At 54.3% G+C, this 14,105-nt stretch overlaps 1 protein-coding gene across 5 annotated transcripts in view; it reads right to left on the bottom strand.

The window, feature by feature from the left end:
* Nucleotides 1–14,105, bottom strand: part of PLXNA4 (plexin A4) — a 502,572-nt gene that overhangs the window by 43,412 nt on the left and 445,055 nt on the right. For all 5 annotated transcript variants that reach the window (XM_021078941.1, XM_021078938.1, XM_021078940.1 and 2 more), the window contains 4 exons: nucleotides 13,933–14,079; nucleotides 13,276–13,510; nucleotides 10,017–10,159; nucleotides 2,513–2,781 (listed from right to left, as the gene is read on the bottom strand). In XM_021078941.1, the coding sequence (XP_020934600.1) occupies nucleotides 2,513–2,781; nucleotides 10,017–10,159; nucleotides 13,276–13,510; nucleotides 13,933–14,079 (794 nt within the window). The remainder of the gene's footprint in view (nucleotides 1–2,512; nucleotides 2,782–10,016; nucleotides 10,160–13,275; nucleotides 13,511–13,932; nucleotides 14,080–14,105) is intronic.

The raw sequence follows: 14,105 nt of genomic DNA, 5'->3' as shown, positions 1-14,105 counted from the left end.
CCAAAGGTCCGAGTCCAACAGGCCTTCTGTGCTGTCCGATACGGGAGCCAACGGCCGTGGTGCCCACTGAGCACTGCAAACGCGGGCGGCTAGTGTGTCTGAGGAGCTGAATTTTTTCTTTTATTTAACTTAGATTCAAATAGAGCTGAATTTTTTATTTTATTTACTTTAACTCAGATTCAACTAGTCACATGTGACTCATAGCTATCACATTGGATAGTGTAGCCTTGGAGAACCGCTCAGGATAGGTTTTCCTTGGAGATAAAGAAAGAAAAGGGGGAAGAAAAATCTAGGCGATACTAACTTGGCAGGGAATAGGCAAGAAGGTGGCTGGGGAAGTGGAGCATGGAAAAAGGCCAGACAGACTAGAGAGAGCACATCCCTTAAGCTAAAGACTCTCAGGGCGGGTAGCAACACAGAGCTGGATACCCAGCTCATTCCAACAGACGCCCAAATTGTTATTTATTTATTTATTTTTAGGGCTGTGCCTGTGGCACATGGGCTTTCCCTGGTCAGGATCGAATCAGAGCTGCAGCCACAGGTCAACGCCACAGCCACAGCCACACACGACCTGAGCCGCATCTGTGACCTACGCTGCAGCTCATGGCAACACCAGCTCCTTACCCCACTGAGTGAGGCCAGGGATCGAACCTGTATCCTCAGGGACACTGTGTTCTTAACCCACTGAGCTACAACAGGAGCTGCAAATTGTCCTTCATTCAAAAGGCTTCCATGTACTTTTGAACTTCCCCTGAGAACCTTCTTAGTGCTTTATCTACAATGCCAGGAAGTTCATTCTTGAGTCTAATTTGCATCTTTCATGCTGCTACCCAAACCCATTTATTCGTTTCCTTTGAAAGTGAAGACACTGCAGTAGGGCTGCCAGGCAAAGGACACCTTTGGTTGCATCTATTTAGGGAAAAACGGCATTCAAACTTGCAGTAAGTGTGTGACCAGCTCCAGAGAGACAGCGGCCCATCCAGGTATGTTTGGATAGAGTTGAAAGCGGCAGTTGCCAGAAGATACTAATAACTGAAATCCCAAGGCAGCTGAGCAGCTGCCAGCACAAAATGAAGCTGAGAAGAGAAAAGAGGGAAGACTATTGAAAGGAGCGGGGGCAGCCAAGGGCAAGAAGCAGAAGAGACAGAGGAGAGCAGAGGGAGAGAGGCCCCTGGGAGAGAGGGCGTGGAAGACGGGAGACACGGATTCTGAGCGAGACCACGCCGGGACTGGTCAGTGGGAGCTCTGGCAGGCGGTGGCAACCCTAGAGTTATGCCAGTGGGGAACCGTGTGGGGGAAGTAAAATAAACATCAAAATGCTGTACCTTGCTGTACCCAGAGTGGTACGATTGCTCCTCTATGGAGCAACCTTTTGCTGCGGTGCAGCCGAAAGCCCACTGCACCAAGAAGACACCTGAAGTAAACCCTTCTGCAAGCCAAATCCATCGCCTGGACCACACGGGAGGCCCTGCCTCGGACCCAGTGACCAGAGATGGAAAGCAGGGGACAGGCAGAGGCAGCCAGCAAATGAGACGGCCCAGGCAGAAGGCTGGAAGTAATGGCCTGATGGGGGCGTTTTCCAGCTTCAACTACATGAAGGCTCAAGACAGTGGAACAACAGCCTGGAGGGGAAACAGCCTTCACGTGCGTGGACAGTTGGAATGGCAGCAGAGAGAGAGGCAGAGTGTCTCCGCTTCCGATAAGACATATGGTTACGTCTTCACTTGTGACCAGGCAGGTGTCAACAGTGTTGAGAACGGAGCACCTCACAGTGTGGAGAGCTGGACCCTGGACCCGGGCAGCGCCCATAGCGAGCGCCAGGACATACCGGCTGTGTTGCATCAGGCAAGTCGCCACTCATGACCTCTAATTCAAACACACTCTGCACCCGGGCTTCTCAAACTCTCAAGCACATTCGGATCTCCCAGGTTTCTCGCTAAAATGCTGGTTCTGACCCAGTCGGTGTGGGGTGGGACCTGAGATTCTGCATTTCTAACAAGCTCCCGGGTGATGCTTCTGCTGCTGATCGTGAACAGCAGTGAGGGTTGTCGGGGGCTAAAGGTTCCCAACTTGAGACGATGAGGTGGATTCCCAGAGAGGCCCTGCAGTATCTCTCCTAACTCAAGTTCTGACTTAGGTGAGGCCTGGGGATGGGAAAAAATGACCTCTGAAGAGTCTACAAGAGAAGACCTCCGGTAGAGAGGGTTCAAATCAGGGGAGCGTAAGGGTGGAGGGAGGAGAATGGAGAGCCGACACGGGGCCGAGAAAACCACGGGGTGAGCAGATGTAGTGTGGTGAGTGACAGGCACCAGCACGACGGAGAGGTTCTTTTAAGAGGGCGTGGGATGCACCTGAGCCTCTGGCCAGGTCAGGGCCTAACCTCGGGGGCCTAGGCTGCTCTGGGGAGCTCCACCCTGGTCTCCCTGGGGGCGGGAGGGCCAGGTGGGTACCCTGGGCTGGATGGGGTCTGTGTGGCCTGAGCTGCCCGCACCCCCCCGGGCCGCGTCCCTACCTCCTGAGCAGCAGCTTGGGGTGGTTCTTGCTCTCCAGGTTCTTGTCGATGAGGTCGGCCAGCAGCTGCTTCAGCACGTCGGTGGCGTACTCCAGCTTGCTCTGCAGCACCGTCATGATGAGCGAGGCCACGTTGCCGCGGTCGCGCATGGAGAAGCTGCGCTGAGACTCCAGCGTGCGGATGAAGGAGAGCAGGAACACCTTGTTGTTGATGAGCTGGGCGAAGAGCTTCAGGCCTTTCTCCACGCGTTCCTGCCGGTAGCCCGGCACCTGAGCAGGAGACCCGGGGGGCGGGCGTCTTGACAGTGGCCCGTGAGAGGCGAGGCTGGCGTGGGCTGCGCTCGCTGCTGGCCCTCCCACTCCCCCACCATCCGCCGCCTAGCTAATGCCATCAAGCCCTTATCGAGAGCCAGGCCCCACGCTTGGTGTCCACCTACGGCAGGTCCCTGTCTCTAGGGTCAGGGAGAACATCAGTGTGAGTGCGGAGCTGAGGAGGGGCCCGGCAGACACCATCACAGCCACAGGTAGGGGACTCCAGGACCTCAGGGCAGCTGAGGGGTGACAGCAAGGCCGGGGGATCACCAAACCCGGGCCTCCGATCAACCTCATGCTGACCCGTCTCTGGCTCTGGGGACCCTGTTGGCAGAGCAGTGGTCTCGGCCTTGGGACTTCTGGGTCCCTGTGGGCTCTGACACTCCCACACCATATAACCTTGGACCGGTCCTTGACTTCTCTGCGGGCCCAAGTTCATTCACCTCAAAAAAGGGAACGCTTAAATCCAAGAGTCTCTCAGATGCTCCCTAACTCTAGCATCTGATGTTTTCTCAGGGACTCCTTCTGAGACCCTGTACCACGCGGGGCCGGAGGAGGAAGAAGGTTTTATCTTCCTGCCTGCGTCTCTGTTCATCAGGAGATTTGCGCAAGGTACAGGGGTGTACCATCCACTCAGCAAACGGGAGCAGGGGAACGAGCTAAGCATGGCCGCTGCATCTCTGAGCTGCATGAGGATGGCACAGCGGCACCTTGCGTCCTGTCCCAAACCTTGCCACTCACAGTAACAGGGGTGAATCTTGCAAACATATTTAAAGAAAAGAAGGTGTGAAAGAGCATACTGTATTATACCATTTCAATTAAGATTAAAAAAACTATTAGGGAATTCCCTGGTGGTCTTGCAGTTAGAGATCCAGCAGGGTCACTGCTGCGGCTCTGGTTCGATTCCTGGCCTGGGAACTTCTGCATGCTACGGGAGAGGCCAAAAAAAAACAACCCCCAAACAAACAGAAAAGAATTCATGATGGCAGAAAAAGGATCTTCTGGAGGGTGGCTGTGACTGGAACGGGGGCCAAGGGGAAGTGTGGAGACTGGTTCTGCTTCTCAGTCGGGTGCTGGCTTGGCAGCTGTGTTCACTCGGGCAAAATGCTCCGAGTGGTGTCCTGATGTGCTGTGTGTTGCTCTGTCTGTGAACTTCCATTAAAACACAAAGTTCACTGATAACATGCAGCACAGCCTCTGCCCTGGCTGGGGGCAAGGACCTCTGTGAACACAGAGCAGGGCATGTGGCTGGAGTGGAGCAGGAGGGAGCAGGCACAGCCAAAGGAGGTGCGCTGGAAGCTCATCTCTAGGGATGTGTCTCCCCGCCTCCTCCCCCGCTCCCCGCCCAGCGTGGGGAGGGCAGAGGCGCCAGGTCCTTGGCAAGGAGTGTCATGTACGGAGCAGTAAAGAACACGGTTTCAGAGACTTGCATTAACTCCATCACAGTCATTTATGAGCTGCAGGACCTTAAGGGCCTAGTTTCTCCATCAAAGACATGAAGGTACGGCAGCTAATACACTTACAGACCTTACTCTACGCCAAGCACGGCTGCGCGTGCTTTAGAAACACTGACCCGGGTAATCCACACGACAGCCTAGGAGGTACGTGCCATTAGCACCCCAGGGCCCCAGGAGGATAAGGACCTTCCCCTAGATCCCAAGGCTGAGAAGTGTCAGAGCCGGACCTTGAAACCCCGGCAGCCAGCATGCTTCCCGCCCCTTCCTGAGCACAGAACCGGACGTGTGAAAAGCCTCAGCATGGTCGCAATCCAGTTATGGAACCGCAGCCGTTTCATCCTGCTTCACCCTGGCGATTTTAAACTGGGGAAGACGGAGGCGGCCAGAGAAACCCTGTTTGCCCTGGTTGCTGGGAACTTTATGCCACTTCTTTACGCCCCCGCCCCCCCTCTGTGTTCTGGGCTCAGGCAAGGCCCTGGCTGGAGCACAGTCCAGTCAGACCCAGGCCCTGCCTCTGGAAGGTCAGCCAGGGGTCATGGGTCCCCTTCAGCGGGGCGACCCCTGTGAATCCACCCCTGAATGCTGCAGAGATGTGCCTGCCAGTCAGGTCCACGTGCATTTCCTTTGCCTTGGTGCTGGTACCTCTCCAGGGGGTTCTCGAGGGAAGGATGGGGACTCGCCAGAGCCAGGGTGGCAGTGGCTACACCCCGCTGTGTCTTATCCTGGCTCTCAGCATAGTCCTCCTGGTGACCCCCTCGCCATCTAAGGTCCCCAGCCTCTAAGATCCTCACGCCTGGCCCCCCGTTCCCGACTCCACGGGGCTCTTGAGGGAAGGACGAGGGAGATGTGACTGCCTCCCTGTGCCACCAGGTGGGGCTTCAAGCTGCCCAGCTGTCTGGCCCCTAGGACCTCCCTCTCGACTCTGTGACAGCCCCTCAGATGCATGAGCACAACTTTTACCTCCTCTGTCTTTCCAATCCCTCAGCACAGCATCTCATTTGTCCTGCTAATAAGAGTTCACGCCACTTCTTGGGCATCCGCCATGTTGGAAGCATGGCCCTGGCACATGGTACCCATCCTTCCAGCTAAGCCTTCTCATGACCTTGCAAGGGTGAGGCATGACCTCCCTTTACCAGCCTCTCAGGGAAGCTACTGTGGTTTCCCAAGGCCAGCCGGCTGGTGGAGGGCGGGGCTGGATTGCCGAACCCCAGCTTGCTTAGCTCCCGAGAGCCCCAGGCCACTGTGGCCGGATCTGTCCCACCCCTGGACCCGGGAGGTGACAGAAAGTCAACAGCCTCTGGTGCAGGGTCCCCTGGAGCTCAGGTGGCCGTCGAGGGCAGGGGAGCCACGTGCAGGTTTGGCACTGTGGCACGTAGAGAGGATGACAAGGACGGGCTCAGACTCCCGCCCTGGCTGCGCGTGCTTTCCGGGCAGCAAGGCCCGGGGGCCCTGGGAAGGGAGGTTCAGCAAAGCTTCCTGCAGGGAAAGAGCGCCCCGTCAGCAGCACGGGATTTGGAATCTGAGAAACTCACAGACTTGGACATGGAGGAAAGCTCTGTCACCCCCGGGCTCCCTCGCCTCATCTGTAGAATGAGAACCTGAGTGCCTATGTCATAATGTTTTATGAACATTAAATGAGATAATGTATGTAAAGTGCTTGGCACACACAGAACGCACTTCAACAGCAGCCGTTTTACTACCTGCTTCTCCTCCACTGGCTGTTTTCACTGATCCCCTTGCCCCGGAGTTTCCAAGATGCCTAATGCATTGGCACAGGGTCCGGGGGCAAAAGGTAGGCATTTTCTTCCCATTTTATGAAGGGGAGATGGAAGTGAAGTATCCTGGTAAAGCATATCCAGAACAATTCCCCTTTGTAAGTGGCCATCCCCACCCCCTGAGCGAATGGCGCTCTGAAACAAGACTTGTTTCGTTCACCAGATGGTTCGATCATTTAGCTGGTCTGTGAGTATAAAACTGCATAGTAAATTTTAATTGTAACCCAATAGGTTAGTGTTTAGGAGGCAAAGATAGGTTGAAACCGAGGTGTGTGGTTACCGTTTGCTCTCTGTTTTGAAAGGACTGCTGTGTGACCAGGCCCTGGGCAACCCCTTACCCAAACGCCTCGACGGCACTCAGATGGTCACAACAGAGAGTGCTTGGTGACTTACTCTCCAGGACAGGCTGAAGCCAGGGGACCCCAGCTTCTTCTTTTTTTAAAAAAAAATTCATTAAAAATTATTTATTTCTGTCCTTTCTTTTTTATTTAATTTTAATTTTCTATTGGAGTAGAGTTGATTTGCAATGATGGGTTAGTTTCAGGGGGTAGAACAACGTGATTGGGTTATATAGCTACACATAGCCATTCTTTTCAGATTCTTTTCCCAGGAAGGTTTTTATGAAATACTGAGTAGAGGTTCCTGTGCTCTACAGCAGGAAGAGAACCCCATCTTCTTCACAGGCACCTACCATCATGCCTATCCCAGCGCCCGAAAAGCTGGAAACATGGCTTTAGATTCGCCAATGGCTTCCCTGGGTATGTTTCCATACCTGGAAAACCAACAGAGAGAAACTCTGCCAGAGGCAGGGCGGGGCTGGAAACAGGTAAGAACGATCCACACACCTCGGGCTCTGGTCTAGGAGGCTGGATCTCACACAGCCCCAAGCTAATGGGAAACAGTAAAAGTCGATTTCTGTCAGCAAGCAATTAATTAACAAGCTCGATGGACATGAAAAAGTCCTATGCTCTGGGTATATACCCAAAAGATGGAAGCAGGAGCTCAAACAGCTATCTGTACCCCCGTGTTCACAGCAGCAATATTCTCAGTTGCCAAAAAGGTGGAAGAAACCCAAGAGTCCATTGACAGATGAACGGATGAACAAAATGTGGTTTATCTACATGACAGGCTATTGTTCAGCCTTAAAAGGAAAGGAATTCTGTGACATGCTACGACCTGGATGAATCTTAAAACATTCTGCAAAATGAAATAAACCAGTAATAAAAGGACAAATACTAGGTGATGCCACTCGCACGAGGTACCCAGAATAGCCAAGTTCATAGAGACTGAAAGTAGAAGGGTGGCTGCCAGGGGCTGGGGCGGTAGGGCGGGGGAGAGAAATGGGAGTTACCGTGCATCGGGTGCAGAGTTTCCATGGTTGAAGGTGAAAAAGTTCTAGAGATGGACGGTAGGGATGGTTGCACAATAATATGAGTGAAGGTAATGCCACTGAAATTAAAAGTGGTTGAAATGGCAGGGCTTCCAGGCTGCGTACCTTGCTGAGGATTAAGGCCAGGAGTTGGGCAGAAGCTTCTCTCAGAAAACTAGCCCTGGGGGAAAGGCCCAGGGTGGTGCCGCTGGGTAGGGGCGCTGGCAGCTTTCAGCAAGGAGACCGACAGAGTTCAGAAAGGCAATAGAGGTAAACAGTAGGATTCTGGTCCTGGGTGAACAGGGCTGCCATAGACAGTGAGGCAGGTTGTGCACTGCACAACTCCAAGAAGCGCCACAGATGATTGGTCCCATCTGGAACAGTGCCAAGTTCAACCTACACCCCCTGCCCCCAGCATCCGGTGGGAGAATGAGCCCTATCGAGTCTTCTCTATCACCCTGGGCAGCTCTTGGGAGCCTACCGCCCTTGGATGTATGCTATACCAGTGCCAAGCCAGGCCTGAGAATCTAAACATCCATGGACATGCAAGGGTGCGCAGGAAAGCTGTAAATGGGTTCAAATGAGGAGTAAGACCCTCTGACTGGATGGGGCATGATGTATCAGCTGGGCCACAGGAATGGTTGGGAAAGTCTGTGTGTCCAGCAAGGGAACCATGTGTGGAGAAGGCTGTCCGCCAGCCCGCTCTGAAGTATTCAGGCTGCCCTACAGGGATGCCAGCTTGGAAATGGCCTCAGAAAATCTGATTTAAAAGTTAAACACTTAAAGGGAATCCACGTGGAATTTTGAGCTAGTGAAAAAGAGAGCCTAACTTTATATACTCATCCTAGTTGAATTCTTATTTTGATGATTCTCCATCCTGCACACAGAGGCGTGTGGGGACGTTCAAACACAACTCCCCTCCTTAAACCCACCCTAATTCAGACATACATTCATTTATCCAAATGATTCAACACTCCCTGTGTCTCCCTGTGTGCCTACTATGCGCCAAGCACTCTGCTGGAAGCCAGAATGATAAAGACAAGCTATGGGCACAGTCTATACAGAAATCTCTCTCTCTCCCCACACACACATACACACACGCACGCATGCACGCACGAATGCGTGCTCACGCACTTCATCCCACAATCAAACTGGAGAAACACGTGTGGGCCCCAAGGGCTGGGGACCGAATTCCTTTCCTGCAGAGGGGCACAGCCTCTCGGGCCCCATGGATGCCCCATGCAGGCATTCCCATGGGGCCCAGTACCTGCTCAGCTGTGCAACTCTGGAGCCACAGGTCTGTTTCTATGTTAGGGACAATAGAAATTTGGAATTAGTCTTATTTTCTGTGGGTGCTTGGGCTCAAGATTTTCAATCCATTCAAAGAGGTGTCCAGAGCCGTAAAGCGTGATGCGGACACAGCACCTCAGAAACCACACGCATGACCTTGGGAGTCCACACCCTGGAGTCTAACTGTTGGACTCAAATCCAGGCCCCACTGCCTCCCAGCTGTGTGGCCTTAGTTTTAGCACCTGCGAAATGGGTGGCCCTGCTTCAGAGGGCTCTTGAGAGGTTAAATCAATGCAACCATATGAAGAACAGAAACTCGGATGGGGCCATTGGTCAGCTGTTCACGCAGCGTGATTATTCCGCATGGTTACTGTTTCGCCCTGGTTGCCTCATTTATAGTTTTTGCTTTTCTCTGTTATTTATCTTTATAAGTCATTCCAAATCCCTTTCAGAACAAAGTGCCATATGAATACATGCATAAGCCAGACACGACGCTAGACAGTAAGCGGGATAAAATGTTCGAAAGATGAAGATGAGGTCCCTGCTGGTACAAAGGCAGTTCTGTTCTTATCACTCCAGTTCCCACCTCCCTTCTGAGCACAGGACTTCGCTTTTCCACATTTACTTACTGAGCACCAACTAAGTGGTGCCGGCCCTTATTTTGTGATTTCTTTTATTTTTTTTTTTAATTTTTTTGTCCTTTTGCCTTTTCTGGGGCCGCTCCCGCGGCATATGGAGGTTCCCAGGCTAGGGGTTGAATCGGAGCTGTAGCCACCGGCCTACGCCAGAGCCACAGCAACATGGGATCCGAGCCGCATCTGCAACCCACACCACAGCTCACGGCAACGCCGGATCCTTAACCCACTGAGCAAGGCCAGGGACCGAACCCGCAACCTCATGGTTTCTAGTTGGATTTGTTAACCACTGAGCCACGACGGGAACTCCCTATTTTGAGGTTTCTTAACCAAGGGTCTGTGAACTCCCTACACTGTTGGCCAGATTCCCTGTTTCCGTGACTATGGACAGTTTTTCTGGGGAGAGGGTCTTCAGCTTGCATCCAGCTCTCAAGGTATCCATGACCCCCTAAGACCCAAAGCCCTCTGCCCACCTCTGCTCTGAGTTTCCTATCCTCCCTGGGGTCAGGCTGACACCAACAAGTTGGGGTGGGGGGACATCTTGAGAAAGTCTCGTCCCCTCCCTGGCCTCAGCCGACTCTCCTCCGCAGCTGGACGCGGTCACACGTGTCCCTGTCCTAACACTGTGATGTGAAAGGCCTTTTTAGCCCCCAGAACTGCCCCTCACCTCGAGGTCCCGGAGGACCGGGTGGTCTTCAATGCCCGGGAACAGCACCCGCATGGTGTAGGTTCTATAGTCCAGGAAGGGAATCCCGGCTCCGTCCAGGTCACTGGTCAGCTCGTGGATGTCCGTCTGCAGCTCAGCAAAGGCTGGAACAAAGAGAAGCCCACGAGACTGCTGGATGGGGCCGGCCCGAGAGTTACCTGCTTCAGAACACTCAGAACCCTCTCCCAGGCCCTTGGAGACATGCGCAGTGGACCACAGCAGTGCAGGACTAAGGAGAGGGGTGTTTTAAGTAACTGAGGTGAAGGCTATAAGAATGGGAGAAAAATGGAGTTCCTGTGGTGACTCAGTGGTAACGAACCCAACTCATATCCATGAGGACACAGGTTCGATCTCTAGTCTCGCTCAATGGGTTAAGGAACCAGCGTTGCCAAGAGCTGTGGTGTAGGCCGAAGATGCTGCTTGGATCCCTCGTTGCTGTGGCTGTGGTGTAGGCTGGCAGCTGTAGCTCTGATTGACCCCTAGCCTGGGAACTTCCACATGCCATGGGTGTGGCCCTAAAAAGACAAAAAAAAAAAAAAGAATGGGAGAAAGATGCACCACGAGGAAGCTTGTCTTGAGCCAAATTCTTTCCAAAGCATGAACGCAAGGCAGGCTGGCACGGATCTGAGCTGCTGCTAGAGCCAGGAGGGCTTCCGCCTCTGAGAGGAGGGGTTTGATTTGCAAATATGCTGGGGGATTGGTAGAATGCAGGACAGGGCAGTGAAGGTGGGGGGTTCCAGTGATGGAGGGTCTGTTCCGGATTCTGGGCTTCACATTGGGCTTCCTTAAGGGAGTTTAGAACAATTTCTTCTGAAGCCTCAGGTCTGGGCCATGCAGCTTACAGGAGCCATGAAACCAGCAAACGGAGCCAGATGAAGGCTCTGCCAAACTGCTCTATCCCTCTGGATAAAGATGCAGGGTGGACCTTGGTCCTTCCTTCCTCACGCTGATGCTGCCCAATGGAGTATGTGATCTGCATATGGGCACCATGCTCTGTGGAGGCAGCCCAGCCTCCGGATGGTCACGGAGCTGCCAGCCCACAGCCCCCAAGGCGGTTCTCCATGTGGCCCCAGGTCATTACACAGCTGTGTGATCTCACTCTGGCCTGGGCACAGCCTTCCTCCTGGGCTGCCCTCCGCCCCGGGAGGTGCCAGAGGTGCTGTGTTTGGCCCTTCCCTCCTTCACCTTTTCCCTCAGCACGTGCACATGTACACACATGCATGCACGCACAGCTGAGATGGGTTAACACGCGCCTGCAAAGAACAGTGGATGGTGGTTAAACACTTCTTTCCATTTACAGAGACAGAGACAGGGAAAAAAATACTCAGTGGGCTCACAAGGGAATCACAAGCCCAATGTGGTTCCAGGGCCCTTGAAAAGCCAGCCCTGTGCCCAGGGGGCTCTGCTAATGACTGGACCACAACACAGCCGCCCCAGGCGCTGTCAGGGAGGCCCCACTGCACCCAGCAGTGCTGACTCCTGGCCTGCAGACCCTGGCTTCCCCGGCCTTGAGGTTATCAACGTTTCTAGTTTGATAGAACAACAGGGGTGCCACCGGGACCCCTGGAGGGGGGGCTGCAGACCCCTCCATGAGGCTCTCTTTATGCACGCCCAGTCATGCTGACATGGGGTGAGGGGGGCTTGTCAAGGAAAGTGACTCTTAAGGAAGAGCAACCTTAACACATCTGAGTGGAACTTCCACCAATATGTGTGCACATGTGTGTGAAAGGGAGTCAGTAAGCCTTCTTTTAGCAGGTACTATCACCAAAATCCCTGATGAGCACTCGTGTGCGTGTGTGTGTGTGTTGAGGAACACAGGTGTGTGTGTGTGTGTGTTAGTGAGTGTGAGAGCATGAGTGACCACCTGGGTGTGAGTCGGTGAGAGTCTGCGAGTATGTGTGCACACGTCTGTGTGCTTATACATCTACAGGTCAGGGCTGTGAGGGGCCCAGGCTGGGACTCTTCTGAGTTTGCACGTGGGTGGTGGCCTGGCTCACAGTCGAGCCTTCAGGAAGTCACCTCCCCTGGACCCAAGCTGTCCTCTCGATGTTCAGGAGCCAGCCCTGGGCACCCCTGGAAAATCCTTTCAAGGCTAATCCTACATGTCCTTTGCCCTCCATCTCTTTCCTACCCATGCAGACAGCCCTCTCCCAGAGTCCCCAAGTCAGGACTCCCTGTCTGACTGCTAATTCCTCCCTCTCCAGAACATTCCGAGAGGAATCTGGCTCCACGATCCGCCCCGCCGATGCCCGCTCCCAGTTGGGGTGCTCAGCTGGTGGGGAGGAGGCAGAGGGAGTTGGCTTTTTATAGGTCTGCAGCTTTCCTTCAAATCACTGAGCGCCTCCGACATTCAAAGCCTCGCGCCTGGCACACATAAAAGAGATTCTAATCACTACACCTAATTAGAGGGAAGAGTACATTGTGGAGAAAAAAAATTAAGCAGCGTAAATATAATAAAAGGCAGTAATTAACAGTCCCACAAGGCGGATGCTGTGTTGACAGCTGAGGACATGGAGAGGGGATGCAAGGGACCCGCTTTCCCATCAGAGATCGCGGGCTCTCTGGTGGGAATTCGAGAGCCCCAGGTACAGGTCCGTTGCTCTCCGAGTGGGAACCTGCACAAAGGGCCAGCTGAGACCTTCCCGGGCGACTCGCCGATATTCTCCTGGGGGTCACAAGGCTCTGACTGCTAAGTTTCCTTCTTGGATTTAGTGCAGCGGATTTCACCTCATGGCGGTGTGGATGATTTTTAAAAATGCAAGCTGCGAAACACTCTTCTTTCTAAATCTCAGGTCTGCCCTCCAGCCTCACCTTCTTTCTGAAGCCAGGGAGCGGCAGACGTGCCTGTGTGTGTCACGGCAAGACGCCTCCAGGACTCCCGGAGCGGGGCGTGCAGAACCCACCTGGCCAGGATCCTGGGCTGGAAACTGCTCTGGTGAGGTCTAAGATGATCCCGGGCTGAGTCGGGGGAGGAGGGGAGGGGACATTTGAAGAAGAAGGAGGGGAGGCCTCAGCCTCAGGTGGCCTTGTCCGAATAGAGCCTGGAGGTGTGGGCTTGGCCTGGGCTCAGGCTCAGAGACCAGAGGTAGAGGTTCTGAAGGCAGGAGAGGCAGGCCCAGCAGTGCCCACTGCTGCTTGTATGTGAGATGCACGTGCTTGCATATGAGCACACACACATACCTGCACACCCACACGCACACATACCCCAGCCACCCCGTACCTTCTTTGCACTCCAGGGCCACACGGGACTCCAGGTTGTCCATCTGCATCTGCAAGCGCTTCAGCGTGAGGTCGCTTTCTCGGGACTTGCGCTTGTAGGCAATGAGCACGGCCACGATGAAGATGATGAGGAGGCCGCCGGCCACAGCGATGCTGACGATGGCGGGCAGGCTGAGCGGGCTGTCCGGGGCGATGTACACCATCCCCGGGGAGTACTCCATGCCACCGACGCGGGCCTGGGGGGGTCACACCAGGGGAGAGGGAGCTGGCTGGAGGCTCAGAGCATCCCAGGCAACAGCCCCAGGCCACCGGTAGGTACCCTGGGGACCGGGGCCACAGGAAGGAAAGGCACGGGAAGCTCTATTACATCCTGTCTGGGTCAACAACGGTCCTCCCTGGAAGGGCCTCTCGCCTGTGAGAGGTGATTTGGCACTGAATGCTCTTTCTCCCCGCCCCTACTGCAGCCCCAGGCAGTATGGAGAAAATGACCACAAAGAAGAAAGAAGTCAGAAGCAGGGTGGGGAGAAAGAACTGGGGGTGTTCCTTGGCCAGAACCCCTTTCCCCAAAGCCCTGGTGGCCCAGGATGGCGCCGGACTGCTCACCCTGCAGCATCCCTCGAGCCCGCCCCATCCAGGCTTGGGGTCCCGTCGTCCTCACCATCACTTTGTGCCTGCCAATAAGGTTGGGGGACTCGCAGAGCAGCTGTACGTCCGACACCGTCACCGTGCACGGCTTCTCCCCGACCAGCACGGTGTAGTTCAGCTTTACGTTACCCCCGGCCACGGGTGGGATCAGGTTCTTGCCCTGCATGGACAGGAAAGCCCAAGTTC

This window comes from Sus scrofa, chromosome 18, assembly GCF_000003025.6.
Source record: "Sus scrofa isolate TJ Tabasco breed Duroc chromosome 18, Sscrofa11.1, whole genome shotgun sequence".
NCBI lineage: Eukaryota > Metazoa > Chordata > Mammalia > Artiodactyla > Suidae > Sus > Sus scrofa.
The sequence above is the reverse complement of the archived record's forward strand: the minus strand, read 5'-3'. Positions and strand labels throughout refer to the sequence as shown.